Raw genomic sequence first — 16,176 nt, forward strand, 5'->3', positions numbered from 1 at the left:
TATAAAGCTGGGAGAAAGGAGGAAGGGGGTGGGGTCACCCTTCCTCCCCTGAGGCAACCCCTCCGCGTGTGGTAGCCCTGCTCCCTGAGAAGGTCCCACAGCGCCTCTCCGTGGCAAGTAGAGAATAAATCTGTTTTCTGTGGCGTTTGTTTTTGTTTTTTTTTTTTTGCTTCCACGTGTCGACTTTTGCTTTGCTTCATTGCAAACTCCTTTTGTTTTACCCCCAAGGGTTGGTTTATCTTATTTTCTTTCCCGTTTTTGCCCTGTTGAGAAAAACAAGAAGGAAAGGGGCGGGGGAGTCAAGTGGTAAAGCAACTTGGTGGGTACCTGGCGTTTAGCCATGGGGTCACCAGCATGGATGCGCTGCCCCTTTAAGAGCCCCACGGGGCCAAAGTCTGATGGAGAGTCGGGATTGACAGTGGATGATGGTGGCCTGGAGTGTCAAGGTGGACGTTGTCGTGGTTTAATAAATTATCCGCGACTACAGACAGGAGACACGGGATTTTTGGGGGTGATGTGGGTTTCCGGAAGCCTGCACGTTCCAAATTCCAATCAGGTATCGTTCCCTCGGTCTCTGCTCCGTCCTTCCACAATGTTTGCTGAGGTCATTTAGTCCGTAACTTCGGGTTCCATCTGTCCGGAATCTGAGGAATGAGGCGGAGTCGGCTCACTCGGTGCGAGCAGGAGGCTTTGGCTGTGGCCCGGGGATGCTGCAAGGCACTGTGGGCAATACCAGGGGTATGTGACACTGCGGTTCTTTGGCTGTTCTCACCTAAAACCAGCTCCCATCGAGGCACACATCGGCCCTCTCCATCCTTCTGGCTCCCCCACCAAGTGCACCCAGGGCCTTGGGCAAAAGTAAGCCCACGCACGGGTTTAACTTTACCCGATGGAGGAGTAACCCTGACGGTCTTCCCCAACATAATCCCAGGGAGCACTACGGGGGCTTTGTCGTGCCGAGTTTGTGGGAGTGGGATATAATCCACCTGCCAGGCCTCCCCATATTTATATTTTAACCAGCATCCTCTGTACCAAAGGGGCTTTAACCGATGGGTTGCTTGATCGTAGCACATTCATGGTGTCCACCCCTCAGTCACGAGCCCATCTCGATGTTCCATCTCAGCCCTGCTGGCCTGAGGAGTCAAGGGCCCAGCGAGCCAGAAATTCACCTTTATGCTGCCAGTCCAGATCCACTCGATCCAGTTTAACAACTTTATTGATGCTCTGGACGAGGGGATCGAGTGCCCCCTCAGTCAATTTGCAGATGACACCCAGTTGGGTGGGGGTGTTGATCGCTCGAGGGTGGGGAGGCTGCAGAGAGACCTGGCCAGGCTGGAGCCATGGGCTGAGCCCAACTCGGGGAGTTTCACTAAGTGGTGAGGCCGCCCCTTGATTCTTGGGTTCCATTTTTCGCCCCTCACCCCAAAAGCCATTGAGTGACTCGAGCGTGGCCAGAGAAGGGTAACGGAGCTGGGGCAGGGTCTGGAGCACAGGTCTGCTGGGGAGCGGCTGGGGGAACTGGGGGGTTTCAGTCTGTAGAAGAGGAGGCTGAGGGATAGACCTCCTGGCCCTCTACAGCTACCTGACAGGAGGGTGCAGAGACCTGTGTTTGAGCCTCTTTAACCTAGTAGTAAGAGACAGGACAAGAGGAAATGGCCTCAAGTTGCGCCAGGGAAGGGTTAGACACGATATTAGTAAGGATTTCTTTGCAGAAGGGGCTGTTGGACGTTGGAATGGGCTGCCCAGGGCAGGGGGGAGTCCCCATCCCTGGAGGGGTTGAAGAGTCACGTTGACATAACTCTTAGGTATACGGTGCAGCGGGGAACTGTCAGCGTGAGGTTAATGGTTGTCTAGACCATCTTCAATGTCTTTCCCAACCTCGATGATTCCGTGATTCTCAGTAGTTCCTTTGCCCACATCCATCAGCTGTTGCTCTCTGACATGCCCTGGGGGAGCTGAAGTACCCACAGGGTGCTTGGAAGGGTGACCCAGGACCTATGGGAGCCCTTCTGGAGCATTCCCTGGCCACCAGGAAAAGGATCTCCAGACACCTCAGTGGAGACAACTCCTTTGTCTCCATCGGCTAAGAAGGGAAGCCCAGACAACTTGATTTGACACGGACATCGGCCCGGAGGTGTCTGATGTTGGGGAGAAGAGTCTCCTCCCTTTCTTCACCTAAAAAGCACTCCCTCTTCATTCACCCCGAAGGCACTAAAAAGGGAGTGTTCCTGGATGATGCAGAGACCCCTTTGAGCAGACACTGTCACACAGATGTGCTGAGACAAGTGCAAATCTGGCCACCCCAACCCAGGGGGTTTCGCTGCAGGTGCTCACCCAGCTTCCCCGTAGCAGGGGAGAGAGCTGCCGCCTCAGTGGGGACTCTCTTGGGGCAAGGGGTGAGGGGTGGCAAGGGTGCTGCTGGGTGGGGAGGGCTTTAGTGTGCTGGGACCTCTGCAAGGCATGGAAATATCTGTCTCTGTGCTGCAGGCCTGAGTATCATAGAAATGCTTAGAAATTATCAATAAATAATGAAATAAAGATAAGAAACGACGTAAAGCAAATATTTTTTTAAAAAAATTTTTAAGCTCGCTATGAAATTTTCTGCATTAATTTTCTTTTAGTTTAGCTTTGCTTTGTTTTGATGTACAAGTCTTTGAGGCATTTCGTGAACATATTTTTTGTTTTTAGTTATGATTATGAAAGACACAAATATTTCAGGACCAGACTGGGATGTAGATACACCGCTTCCCTGTGACTTTAGGGCAGGAGATGCGGGGCTCTGAGGGAAGCCAGCGGGAGCTGGTGCAGAGGAGCTGTAACCTCCAGCTGCAGCGGGGCTGGAGAAGTCTGATGTCAGGAGAAGCTCCCGGTGCCTTGAGGCTGAGGTGTGTCCGGGGGGGCCTCAGCTGCAGAGGCAGCAACCACAGGCAAAGGGGAAAGGTCCTTGGCCCTGCTGGGGGCTCTCCGCCATGCCAGAGCCTCCAACCGCCTTTCCCACAGGCTGTGCTCAGTGTCCCACACCCGCAGCTCTTTCCCTGCAGGCTCTCAGCATCGTCCTTGCTTCCCCACCTCGCGCTCACCTCAGCGTGTCCCTGCCCTTCCTGATACGGGAGAGGAACGAATCGAGGAGACTGTTGCAGCTGGAAGGGACCTACAGTGCTCATCGACTCGCCCACCTGACCAGGTGAGGGCTGACCAAGTTAAAGCTGTTGTTAAGGGCATTGTCCAAATGCCCCTCAAACACTGACCGGCCTGGGACACCGACCCCCTCTCTAGGAAGCCTCTGCCAGGTTTTCTCCTCCATCTCGCTAAAACAAATCCTTCCCCATGTCCAGTCTAAACCTCCCCTGCCACAGCTTTGAGCCGTTCCTACACCTCCTGTCACTGATCCCGGGGAGAAGAGAGCAGCACCTCCCACTCCATGTCCCCTCCTCAGGAAGCTGCAGAGAGCAATGGGGTCACCCCTCAGCCTCCTCTTCTCAAGACCAGACAAACCCCGACACCTCAGCTCGGCCCCAGGTGACATTCCCTCCAGCCCTGTCACCAGCTCTGTCACCCTCCTCTGGGCGCATTCCAGGACCTTCCCATCCTTCTCCAGTTGGGGGCCCAGCACCGCACACAGGACTCAGGGCGAGGCCGCACCAGCACTGAATATCTCTCCATCCTCCCTGGCTCTTCCTTGAAACACAAAGCTATGGGCTGGCCCAGAATCCCTCTCGGTGTCTGGGTGCTGCACAACACTGCCCTTGGGGTGACAATTCTGTAACTTCATGCCCGTTCTGAACCTCTCCAGCTTCCCTTGGGTCACTTATGTCTTTCTCATGCTGTTTCCCACCACACAGAAATGCTCCATCGCCTCTGAACACCCTTCAAGCACTCTCAGGCTCATCCTTTACTGCCCGGAACCTCCCTGCCATTGGCCCCAAGATGCCCACGTCCCTCCGCCTCTGCACACAGGCCATGTGTTGAGACCCCGAACCCCATCTTTGCAGACCTCCCCTCAGCACTCTCCACCTCCTCCCAACCCCTACAAACAGGAGCTGCACAGCGGGACACACCTGTGTGTGTGGAGCCACACCAGTGCTGAGTTGAAGGAGAAGCTAACTCGGGGTTTGTGGGTGCCACCTCCTTCCTGATGCAGCCTCCCAGGCAGCTGGCCTTGTTCCTGGGGAGCGTGCCCCCCCGGCTCGTGTGCTGTCCCTCCCAGTGCCCAGGCCCTTCCCTCAGGGTCCGTGCTCACCTGGGCAAGGCCTCGCGGGCCCTGATGCACGGGGTTATTCTTCCTCCCAGTGCGGGACTGGCCGCGTCTCCTTGGAAACATCCAGAGGGTTTTTATTGGTCAAACCCCTGAGTTTCTCAAGGTCCCCCTGGACTAGAAGCGCCACTTGGTCCGCTGTTAATGTCTGGGTGCCGATGGCTCACCCTGCCTGAGGTGTGTCTCACACAGTAACAACAGGAGGACTCTCAGCATGCTGCAGGAGATAAAAGGAGGTGCTAGTTCAGTTTCTGGCCCAGAGAACAATGACTGTGACAAGCACCCCTAAAGCACCAGAGGAGGGTTCAAAGGAAGCAAACCAAGAGCAGTATAGTAAGGGCAACAAAGAGCTGATGTGCTGGGCCGGGTTAGTGGCCGATATGTATATGTAAATAGAATTTCAGACAATACGTATCTCTCCAGGAGTTGGCCTGAGACCCTCCGTTTACCCCGGAGCTGGCCCACATTGTCCCGCCCTCTCCTGGCTCAGACACTATAGGAAGCATAAGGAAGGGGGAAATAAGGTGGATAACCCGGGAGAAATAACCAACCACTGTCCAAGCCTGCAGGGATGAGGGGAGGAAAGATAAAGCCCAAAGGGAATGGAATCTGACCATGGATGTCAAAGCCAACTGAAGGGCTTCCTGAAATAAATGCGTGACAAAGGGAAAACGATGGAAAACGTGGGCCCGTGGCTCAGTGGGACTGGGGACCTTCTTACACACACGTGGGACAGGCTGAGGTACCGAATGGCTCCTTTGCCTCGGGCTTTACCAGCAGGATGGGCCTTCAGGAATCCCAGGGCCCCGAGAACAGGGGGAAAGTTGGAGCAAGGAAGATGCCCCTTGATGGAAGAGTATCAGGTCAGGGAACACGGACCTGATGGTGAAGCAGGCAAAGTGGCCATGGACTGGTGATGCAGAAGTCCTTGGGCCGTGACGGGACGCAGCAATGAGTGCTGAGGGAGCCGGCAGATGGCATTTCAAGGCCACCCTCAATGATCTCTGATTACGCATTGTGACTGGGAGAAGAGCCTGGAGAGTGGAAAAAATCAAATATCACTCCTGTCCTCAAGAAGGGCCACAAGTAGGCACCAGGGAACAAAAGGCCGGTCAGCCTCACCTTGATCGCTCAGAAGGTGACGGAGCAGCTAATCCTGGAAACCATTTCCAGGCATTTGGAGGAGAAGAGAATAATCAGGAGATGTCAGCACGACGACAGGTGATCCAACGAGATGAACTTCTCCGACGCAGTGTCTGGCCTGGCAGCTGGAGGCAGAGCAGTGGATCTTGTCTGCCTGGACTGCGGGAAGGCTTTCAACACTCTCTGCCACAGGAACCTCACCGAGAAGCTGTCGATGTGTGGGCAGGATGAGCAGGCTGGGTGCTGGGTGGAAAAGGGGGGGAGGGCAGGACCAAGAGGGTGGTGAGCAGCAGGGCAAAGCCGAGCTGGAGCCAGCTAGTGTTGTTTAAATGTTGGTCATTTCCCACCATCGCCTCAGTTCATAATTAAATCTCTGTTTTAACTGACAGTAAATGGAGTCACTTTCCCCCAAGTCAAGCCTTGCCTGCAATGGGAACTGGGAACTGATCTCCCTGTCCTTGTCCCCACCCAGCAGCTTTCTCACCCCCATTCTTCCTATTTTCTCCCCCATCCCGCTGGGGTGGGAGAGGCCGTGAGCGAGCAGCTGGGTGGCAGTTGGGTGATCAGCCACGGGTAACCCACCACAGCAAGAAGATGCCTCGGCTGGTGGGTGAGGGGAGAGCAGGGAAGGGGTTTCACCTCCGCAGTAACAATTCTTGTCACGCTGCATCCCGTCACAGCCCGATAGGCGTGAGGGAGGGGGGCTGGGAACAGGGTGAATGGCCGGATCCAGAAGGCCGTGGCCAAGAGCACAAAGTGCCCGTGGGAGCAGGGCACCAGTGGTGACCCCCAGGGGCCAGTCCTGAGTCCAGTCCTGTTTAACAGGTGGGTTTGCCGATGGCAATGGGAAGGGATGGGATGCAGATGGGAAGCTCGAGGGAGCTCGTGACTTCAGGCTGTGACTCTGGGAGTGACTATGGACAGAGTCTGGGGCAGGGGGGGCTGTGGGGGTTCTTGGGGTCTCTGCTCGACAAAAAATGTGTTTTCTTGTGTTCTAAGCCCATCTCCACTGTGGAAAGTGGCCTTCAGAAGTGGTAAAATGGACTTAATATGCAGCAGAGGAGTGTATTTTACTTTTTATTGAACCATGCCTTCTGCTGATTTAGCTTTCTGGCAATTAAACCTCCTTCTGTGTCTGCGTGCAGCTGTGTGCAAGTACCAAGTACAGCAGGTGGGAGTTGGTGGGAAAGGTCTTAAAGATGCAGCTTCAGACTGTCATGGAGAAAGCTCAGGTGTGAACAGAGGTGCTGGAAGTCCCAGGGGGCTGATGAGAGAAATGTGGGGTTGGAGGCAGGGACAAAGATTGCCCCCAGAGTGTCTGACATGGAGGGTCTTGGCTTCCCTCCATGTTCAGCCTCTATCAGCAGATGCTCAGGAACAATATCCAGTGGAGTTTGCTGATGTCACTTCATGGGTGAGCAGAAATACAAGGAGCAGTGGAAAGAGAAGAAATTGTTTCTTATTGCCATGTAGGACTGAAAGATTTTCCCTTTGCCTGCACGGCTGAAACCTCTCACACTCACCCCGTCAGAAGGGAGGAATGAAGTTCTGCCAGAGACTTGGCTTGTCAGGGGGATTTGCGTGTTCATGAGCCCTCTGGTGCCAAGTTCCTGAACTGCAGGTGCAGCAGAGGGGTTGGAGTGGCCTCTAGAGAAGGGCAAGTCAGCAGCAAAGCTCCAAGGCTGTGAGGGTGTCAGTGATGCCCAGCGAGGGCCATCACTGGAGAGGCCGGGCAGGGAATGAGGAGACAAGGTTCCTGTCCCTGGGGCTGGGGAAGCAGGAAGGCAGAGGCTCTGCTCACAGGCTGCCAATCCAATGTTGAGGGGCCCTGAAAGGCCTTGATGGGTTTCATCCCCAGGAGGGTCCAGCCCTGAGCCCATCCCCTGGGAACGGGGATCCTTTCCCTCCTGGGATGCTCAGGTCTCTTCCTGGGGCAGGGAGAGGCAGGGGGTGATGCCGAGGCAGGACAGCGGTCGGATCCCCCCAGGCTCTGTGGAGGGTGGGCAGGAGGCAGCAAAGTGCTGTGCCTGTAGGAACTGGTGTCCTCTCAGGGTCCTCAGGGGAAGCGACAGCAGCCATAGTCGAGAGGACAAGGATTTCAGTTCTGTTGGGGGGTGCCAGCCTCAGCCAAGGGCCCATCCCCACCACAGGCTGTCCCACACTTTCCTCTGCCTCTGCCTGTTTCTCTGCAGATTTTCACCCCACCCCTGCTGCCCCACCTCACTCTGACCCCAGGCTGTCCCAGCATTTCCTGATGACTCTCTGTCCTCGCTGTCTTCAAACACAAAACTGTCATTGTCTGTGCTCTGACAAGGGCTGTGAGATCCCCAGAACCTGTGCAGCTCCTTCCATAGGCCTGATAATGCTCCTCAGGAGCCTAAAGATGTCCCAGCCCCCAGCCTCCCTTGGATCCTTTATTTATCCCCATGTCCCAGCACTGAACTGCACAGCCTCCTGCTTCTGCTGCCTCCAGATCAAAACTCAACCTATTTCACTGCAGCAGCAAACACTCCAACCCTCCATGTCCTTCCTGCCTGTTACACACACACTGTCACACCCCCACCTCTCTCTCCCTGCACTCTCACTTGTCCCACAAACCCTTCTGCTTCCCCTGCAGCCATGGGACCTCAGAGCTGGATTTTTCTCCATCCTCCAGGCTCATGGCTGTTGCCTGAGTTCTGTTCAGGTGTGGGAGTGAAGGAAGAAATGAGAGGTGTCTCAGCCTACCCATCAGCCCCAGGGCTGAGGCCAGCCATGGCATGAGGAGATGGAGGCCAGTGTCTCCCTGTGTCCCTGCTCCTGTCTCCAAGGCATCCTTATTGTCCACTCCCAGCAAGCCCCTCTGTGCCAGCCCCTCCCAGAAAAAGGCTCCTCAGGCTTCTCCAGCTTCCCCTGCCGTAGAGAAACATCCCCGAGCTGCTGCATTAGAAATAATTTTATGGTGGTGATTTATTTCCCCTGGCAGCACATTGCTGATCCTCTGCTTTTCTTGGGGAATGTTCCAGCCCCTAGAAATCTTTTCAGCAATGTTTCCATGCTGACCTGACCTGTCACTCCTACACCCTGTCCCCATGCTCTCACAGGGCTGGTGGTGCTGCTCTGCAGAGCGAGTGGGCTGTGGGGCCTGAAAGCCATGGGGTGACAGTCCCAGGCACATCCCTGGGATCATTCTCCATCTTCGGGGGAACTCAGCACCCACGGGGGAAGGCTCAGCCCAGGATCATTCCCTAACACATCGCCCCATGCCCTCCTCCCATGGACAACCGAAACCCCTTGTGGGGGCAAGTTCTTCAGCCTGCCCTCAGCTTTGGAAGAAGAGCCCAACCTGCAGACATTGAGGAAATCCCCTTTTATTACAGAGGTGCCACAGGGGAGCCCAGCTGTACCATCGTGCCAGACACACGGGAACAGAGCTCTGGGTCAGACAGGCTGGGTCATGCCTCTGGGGAAGTGGAGTGGGTGCAGACATGGACAAACATGGTTATCACAGATAAAATGCCCGAATGCAGGAGGTTCCCTGAATGAATGTGAAATTGCTTCTGAAGAGACACGGGCAGGTTAATGGTGCTGAGAAACAGCTGATTGAATCAGCTTCTTCAGTGTCTGTTTAAGCTCCTGGTTCCTCATGCTGTAGATGAGGGGGTTCACTGCTGGAGGCACCACCGAGTACAGAAATGACACCACCAGGTCCAGGGATGGGGAGGAGATGGAGGGCGGCTTCAGGTGGGCAAAAAATGAAGTGGAAACAAACAGGGAGACCACGGCCAGGTGAGGGAGGCACGTGGAAAAGGCTTTGTGCCGTCCCTGCTCAGAGGGGATCCTCAGCACGGCCCTGAAGATCTGCACATAGGACACCACAATGAACACAAAACACCCAAAAGCCAAAGAGATACTAATTACAAGAAGCCCAACTTCCCTGAGGTAGGAGTGTGAGCAGGAGAGCTTGAGGATCTGGGGGATTTCACAGAAGAACTGGTCCAGAACATTGCCTTTACAGAATGTAAGTGAAAATGTGTTGGCCGTGTGCAGGAGAGAATTGAGGAACCCAGTGCCCCAGGCAGCTGCTGCCATGTGGACACAAGCTCTGCTGCCCAGGAGGGTCCCGTAGTGCAGGGGTTTGCAGATGGCAACGTAGCGGTCGTAGGACATGATGGTGAGGAGAGAAAACTCTGCTGAGATAAAAAAGAGAAAAAAAAGTACTTGGCAAGCACACCCCAAGTAGGAGATGTGCCTGTTGTCCCAGAGGGAGTTGGCCATGGCTTTGGGGAGAGTGGTGGAGAGGGAGCCCAGGTCGAGGAGGGAGAGGTTGAGGAGGAAGAAGTACATGGGGGTGTGCAGGCGGTGGTCACAGGCGATGGCGGTGATGATGAGGCCGTTGCCCAGGAGGGCAGCCAGGGAGATGCCCAGGAAGAGCCAGAAGTGCAGGAGCTGCAGCTCCCGTCTGTCTGCGAATGCCAGGAGGAGGAACTCGGTGATGGAGCTGCCGTTGGACATTTGGTCCCTCTGGACATGAGGTCTGTCAGAAAAGTAAATAATCGTGACAATACAGAGGTAAATTTTCTGAGCAAAATTACTGTCATTTCCCAACAAGCCTGTCCCTACGGCATCCATGCTCCCATTTTTCCTTTTAAGGGATAATTTCCTTCAGTTCCATGCCCAGTTGATGCTGAATTAATGTACCATGAGGAGCAGGGCCTCTGCCCAGACGGTGCCCACAACTCCCCATGCTCTGCAGCAGAGTGTCCGTCTAAAGCTCAGGAGCAGGAGCCAAATTTGCTGTTGGACTTTTGCGGCGGGCGGAGGAAGCAAGCAGCCGATTCAATGTGAATGATTGAGCAAGCTTCAACTTTATTGAAAGAAATCACCCCTTATATAAGCACTCTACACTAACCATGCACACTACTCACAAATCTATTGGATACATGTAAAAAGCTACATTATAACGTCCCAGCCCCTTGTGGCATTTCAGACATGTCACAGCATCTTCCCTCTTCTGGCCTGCCTCCTTTCCCAAGGTTTTTTTTACCATCAAGGCCATTGTGTACCTCAGTTTCTCTCTCTGTTAACATAACAGTCTGTTGTTAGCATAACTGTACCCTGGGTTTTTCCTCTGTTTACCTCAGGTGGCTGCAATCAGCTCCTGCACAGACCCATGGCCTTGCTCTCTGAAAGCCGTTCTCCAACAATTCCCCCTTTTTCTTTTTGTGCAGGCTGCACAAGCATAAATTTACTGATATTTCTCATCATACAACTATATGCTATTTTAATAATTACTACAATCAATAGTACTATTCCTAATCACCGCAGTCCTTCTTGTAACAGACCTTGTAGCCATAGGGACAGACCAAACACAGATTGTAACCATTTGTCTCAAGGATTGACAACCACTTGTGTTTTTTGTAAATGTTGCTTCATCCATTGTAATTGGTTTTGAATTAATTGACTGTGGTCGGATAGATTAAAACAACACATCCCATCAAAATCTTTACATCCATGATCCTGGGCAAGCAAAAGAAAGGGTATGGCAGCTCGACTCTGTAATACAGCGCGCCTTAAACTGTCGAAGGTACCTTATCGAGTACAGAGCATCCCACATACTATCGAAGAGCAATCACATGAAAGCAAACAAACTAGGATTGGTTCTATACCACTGTCCACAAGCCTTCACGCCCTCTGTGGTTGGTCCCGTTATGGCGTTCACACGTAGTTCTTCTGTTAGGCAAACATCTTATTTCCCACAGTCCGGCATCCTTATTTCTTTGCTACTCACGCAGTTTCTCATCCTCTCGGCCTTGCCGGTGTTCTTCCCAACAGCTACAGCCTGATGACAGTGATGCCACTCAGTCTGGATCACTCATGACATGTCCGCTGTTTCCCAGGCATTCCACAGATCCCCCTTTTTGGTTTTGAGTGATCCAGACCCCTTTTGTTGTTCAGTCCATCGTTCTCATAAAACACTTCCACACACAGGTTAACACCATTAAAAGGATTACAACGACAATTTAAACTGTTATTCCATGTAAAAACAAAAGAATTTTTAACCATCTAATAATTGGTAACCTTTTAGTCAAATCATTATTAAACCCTCTTCCTTCTTCAAGATGTAAACTCATTGTATAAACACCACTACAAAACCTAGTGCTATTCACCGGTACTGCTGAAGGAGTCACATCTTGTCATCTCAGCCAGATTGTCTGATTATACCAACCGTAATGACCAGTACAAATGGCATACCAAACAGGTCTGGGATGGGTCGGCAGCAGTTGCTAAGCCCAGGCAAAATGCCTGCTGTCCTGATTGATCTTTCCCTGCCACCTTGGCACAACTCTGCAGTTTCTTATCTATCTTACGAGGCCTGTTCTTCATCAGAGCTGAGCTGTTTGTCAGGAGCTGTGTGAGGCCGATGCCTTCCAGCCCTCCCCTTTCTTTGGTTTCCTGCGGCACCTGCAAGGCTTGTTTGAGAGCTGTATCAGTTAAGGGTTAGACAAACTTCAAAACACAGCATACTTAGAATAGTTCTAATTAAAAAGAGTAGACTAATTTCACTATCCATATTTAAGGGATATGACTAAATAGTACAAAAATAAACAGTAAGGAAAATACGGTACTAACATTCAGATCCGCAATTGCTGGGGAACCCTGGATGCAGCGAGAATTCAGAGCGCCCTTCCTCACAAACTGGAAACCCTACGCGATGCGTCCATCCGTAGGTGAGGCATCCAACGTCGCTGCAAGCAGGTCCGGCCTCTAAATCAACAGGCCAAAATAACTGGCAACTTTCTTTGAGCGGAAACATCTGATTCCATCGTCCTGTTGGGTTCCACCTGGAGCCTGGCCAGCACTCCAGGGGGAAAACCAAGGGAGTTTCTAATAAGGTTAAACACTTGAGCTCTTAATTCTTAATATCACTAAACAAAGAAAGTTGAATACACACATTCCTACAGCATCTTATCCTTATTAATAACTATATTTTATCTAAACTACATTTTGCACAAGTGACTAGTAAGCCTAGATATCTCATTAAGGAGTTACAATTACTGTTAGCATTTTCTCTTAAAAGAATTGGCGACTGTAGTGTAGTTTGTTCTGTTGCAGCAGCAAACATTACCCAGACATTCTGCTGAATGATCAGTCGAAGAGATCACAAACTGTCGGCACAGGGGCACCCACAGCACCCACAGCTGGATCCTGAGTGCTGGCTGCCTCTCACCCTCAGGTGGGGTTGCACACACCTTGCCGGTAACCACCAGGGACTGTGACCTGTGCAGACACCAGCATCACCTCTTCCCCGGGTTATTAAAGGAACTGGTCCTTCCCAGTTACCCCTGTCTAGGGTTTTGTTAACGCTTGAGCTTTGCTCTGGACTTCTTGTCAATCTGGTATCTGTGATGAGAAGTGACACACTATTGGTGGCACCTGTGAGACGGGAATGTTTAAAAGGTTTGAAGAGATGGAGTCTGTCTGGTATTCAGGGCAAGTTGATAAAGAAAATTGTTTTTGTATTGCCCTGGCATTCTGGTGGAAAAAATGCCTGTGTTTTTCATCCCACTGAACCAGCAGAGCATATGGCTGCCCTGGAGCCAAGATCTCTCCCCCCGTTTGTTTTTGCAGAAGCGCTTTCAAGGTTTGGCGTGCTCTTTCTACGATGGCTTGACCCGTGGGGGAATGCAGTATATTGCGATGCTTGTCTGTCTGAGATGGTGTTAGCTATGCCGTGAAGATCCTGTTTTGCTTTCTCTGCAAGTACTTTGGGTGATGTCAGTGAAGGATCTTTTCATAAAATATCAAACAAGCTATGCAGATCATCATGAGTTAGGCCCACGACGGCTGTATCTAATTTATGGTTCCCAACAGTGTCTGTAAATCTTTTAAAGTCTTAATAACAGTTTTAAGTTGTTGCAGGACAATACACACAGGTGATTCGGTTCACAAGGTGAGTGTCAGGGGGGTTTCAGGGTGGGTTGTGCTACAGTGGTGATTAAGACAAATTTGACCCAATTTGAGTTCCCCATCGAGTCATACAGTCATGACCCCAGAATGCAATAGGGGTTTCCAATATAAATGGGTGAATATTTGTTACCCAATTTTCTGGGCCCCTCACATGAATGAGATCCTCGCTTTGAATTGTTACAGCATGACACCAACCCTGAACAGCATTTGAGGTACCAGGGCTAACAGCCAATCTGCTCACAGATATTATGGTCACATCTGCACCAGTATCTAAAATCCCTGTCAGCTCGACAGATTTTTTAGCTTTAACGAGAGTACATTTTACCAGAAGTCAACCTTGTGTCATGTTTAAATCCAAAAATATTTAAGGGGTGCCTGCTGATCCAAATCCTGAGTCATTGCGGCTTCTTGGCATAATATTAGGGGGAGCCGCAGTAAAATTAACAAGCTGAACAATTTTCGACCCTTTTGTTACAGAACACAGGGGTACAGACCATAATTTTGATTTTCCTCTTCATAACCAGCATCTACGACCCCTGGTAAAAAAACAACCCCTGCCAGGTTGCAGATGACCTTTTGACAATATATCCCTTAGGCAGATGGTTCAGAGGTGCACTCTCCCCGCAGAGTATGCACCTAAATTCCAAACAACAACCAACACAGAATGACTGCCTCCTGCTAGAGGAGTATTTCACCTGGAACACTGAGAGCACTGAGCCCGAACCAACCGCAGCACCGATGACCCAGCGGGCGGGCACGCTGAGCACAGAGATCCACACACTCAGTTTTCCAGATAGAGTACAGTGCCGGCAGGAATGCCTTTTTTTTCTTAAAAGCGTTAGCTAATTCTTATGGGGCCAATCGCTATCCCTGAGCCATCGCCTCCAGTACAGCTGGTGTAGTCTGAGGTTTTGCAGCCCGTTCTTATTAATGCTTTTCTCTAAATCTTTAACAACAGAAAAATGCCGTCCTCCCCAACGTGGCTGATGTCCCGGCTCCTAGTTCACAGGAGTAAGAATCTCTCTTGCCATGTCCATGTTCCCTTGCGCCAAGGTTCTTTCGCCTCACTTTTACCTACGGATCATTCTCAGTTAAGCGAGGACAGAGGCCAGATTCTTTTTCAGGATTTACAGCATCAGGGTCTAAAAGATTATCACACCATTCTGATTCTTCAAACAATAAATTTGGCTCTTTAAAGTGTCCCTTAGCCTTGCCCAGACCAATCAGAGTGGCTAAGTCTTTTATCAGACCTATTCCCCGCTTTTCTAAAAAGCAAAAATCTTAGGGCTACCTCACGTGTAATATTCCTGCCTGGGCGAAAATTCCTCAAATTCCTCAAATTCCTTAATTCCTTAAATTCCTGGATCATGTGGCTTGACGACCTTCTTTAATATCCGATCAAGTAGCCAAAGACCAGTGTAGTTAATTCCTTAATTCCTTATTCCTTGGCCGTTCCTAGGTAAGTCCCTACCGCGGCCTTTCCGGGGCAGCCCTTCTCGGAGAGAAAACTCTCCTGAAGCAAGACTTTCGATCTGCTGCCCCGATGTCAGTCTTACGATCCTGGCGCTTTGGAGATGGCACGCATCTGCTGCTCTTTGTCAGTCTTACGATCTTGTCGCCTTCCTGCTCCGAGTCCGTCCGCCGCTTCCCGGTTTCTGGACTGGCAGCATAAAGGTGAATTTCTGGCTCGCTGGGCCCTTGACTCCTCAGGCCATCAGGGCTGAGATGGAACATCGAGACGGGCTCGTGACTGAGGGGTGGACACCATGAATGGGCTACGATCAAGCAACCAATCGGATAAAGCCCCTTTGGTACAGAGGATGATGGTTAAAACATAAATATGGGGAGGCCTGGCAGGTGGATTATATCCTACTCCCACAAAATCGGCACGACAAAGCCCCGTAGTGCTCCCTGGGATTATGTTGGGGAAGACCGTCGGGGTTACTCCTCCATGGGGTAAAGTTAAACCCGTGCGTGGGCTTACTTTTGCCCAAGGCCCTGGGTGCACTTGGTGGGGGAGCCCGAAGGATGGAGAGGGCCGATGTGTGCCTCGATGGGAGCTGGTTTTAGGTGAGAACAGCCAATGAACCGCAGTGTCACATACCCCTGGTATTGCCCACAGTGCCTTGCAGCATCCCCGGGCCACAGCCAAAGCCTCCTGCTCGCACCGAGTGAGCCGACTCCGCCTCATTCCTCAGATTCCGGACAGATGGAACCCGAAGTTACGGACTAAATGACCTCAGCAAACATTGTGGAAGGACGGAGCAGAGACCGAGGGAACGATACCTGATTGGAATTTGGAATGTGTCGCTGCTAATTTATTAAACCACGAAAACGTCCACCTTGACATTCCAGGCCACCACCATCCACTGTCAATCCCGACTCTCCATCAGACTTTGGCCCCGTGGGGCTCTTAAAGGGGCAGCGCATCCATGCTGGTGACCCCATGGCTAAACGACAGGTAGCCACCAAGTTGCTTTATCACTTGCCCCCCCCCCCCCCCCCCCTTCCCCCTTGTTTTTCTCAACAGGGCAAAAACGGGAAAGAAAATTAGATGAACCAACCCTTGGGGGTAAAACAAAAGGAGTTTTAAATGAAGCAAAGCAAAAGTCCACACGTTGAAGCAAAAAAAAAAACCCAAACAACATAGAAAACAGATTTATTCTCTACTTGCCATGGGGAGGCGCTGTCGTGCCTTCTCAGGGAGCAGGGCTACCACACATGGAGGGGTTGAATCGGAGGACGAAGGGTGACCCCACCCCCTTCCTCCTTTCTCCCAGCTTTATACTGAGCAGATGTCACGTGGTCTGGAATATCCCTTAGGTCAG

General features: G+C 51.7%; 1 protein-coding gene across 1 annotated transcript; it reads right to left on the reverse strand.

Moving 5' to 3' along the window:
• Positions 1-8,956: 8,956 nt before the first annotated feature.
• On the reverse strand, positions 8,957-9,892 carry LOC141974207 (olfactory receptor 14J1-like). Its single transcript, XM_074933545.1, has one exon. It carries the CDS (start codon positions 9,890-9,892, stop codon positions 8,957-8,959), a length of 936 nt encoding a protein of 311 aa, XP_074789646.1.
• Between the last annotated feature and the right edge of the window lie 6,284 nt (positions 9,893-16,176).

This window comes from Athene noctua, unplaced genomic scaffold (genome assembly GCF_965140245.1).
Source record: "Athene noctua unplaced genomic scaffold, bAthNoc1.hap1.1 HAP1_HAP1_scaffold_36, whole genome shotgun sequence".
Lineage (NCBI taxonomy): Eukaryota > Metazoa > Chordata > Aves > Strigiformes > Strigidae > Athene > Athene noctua.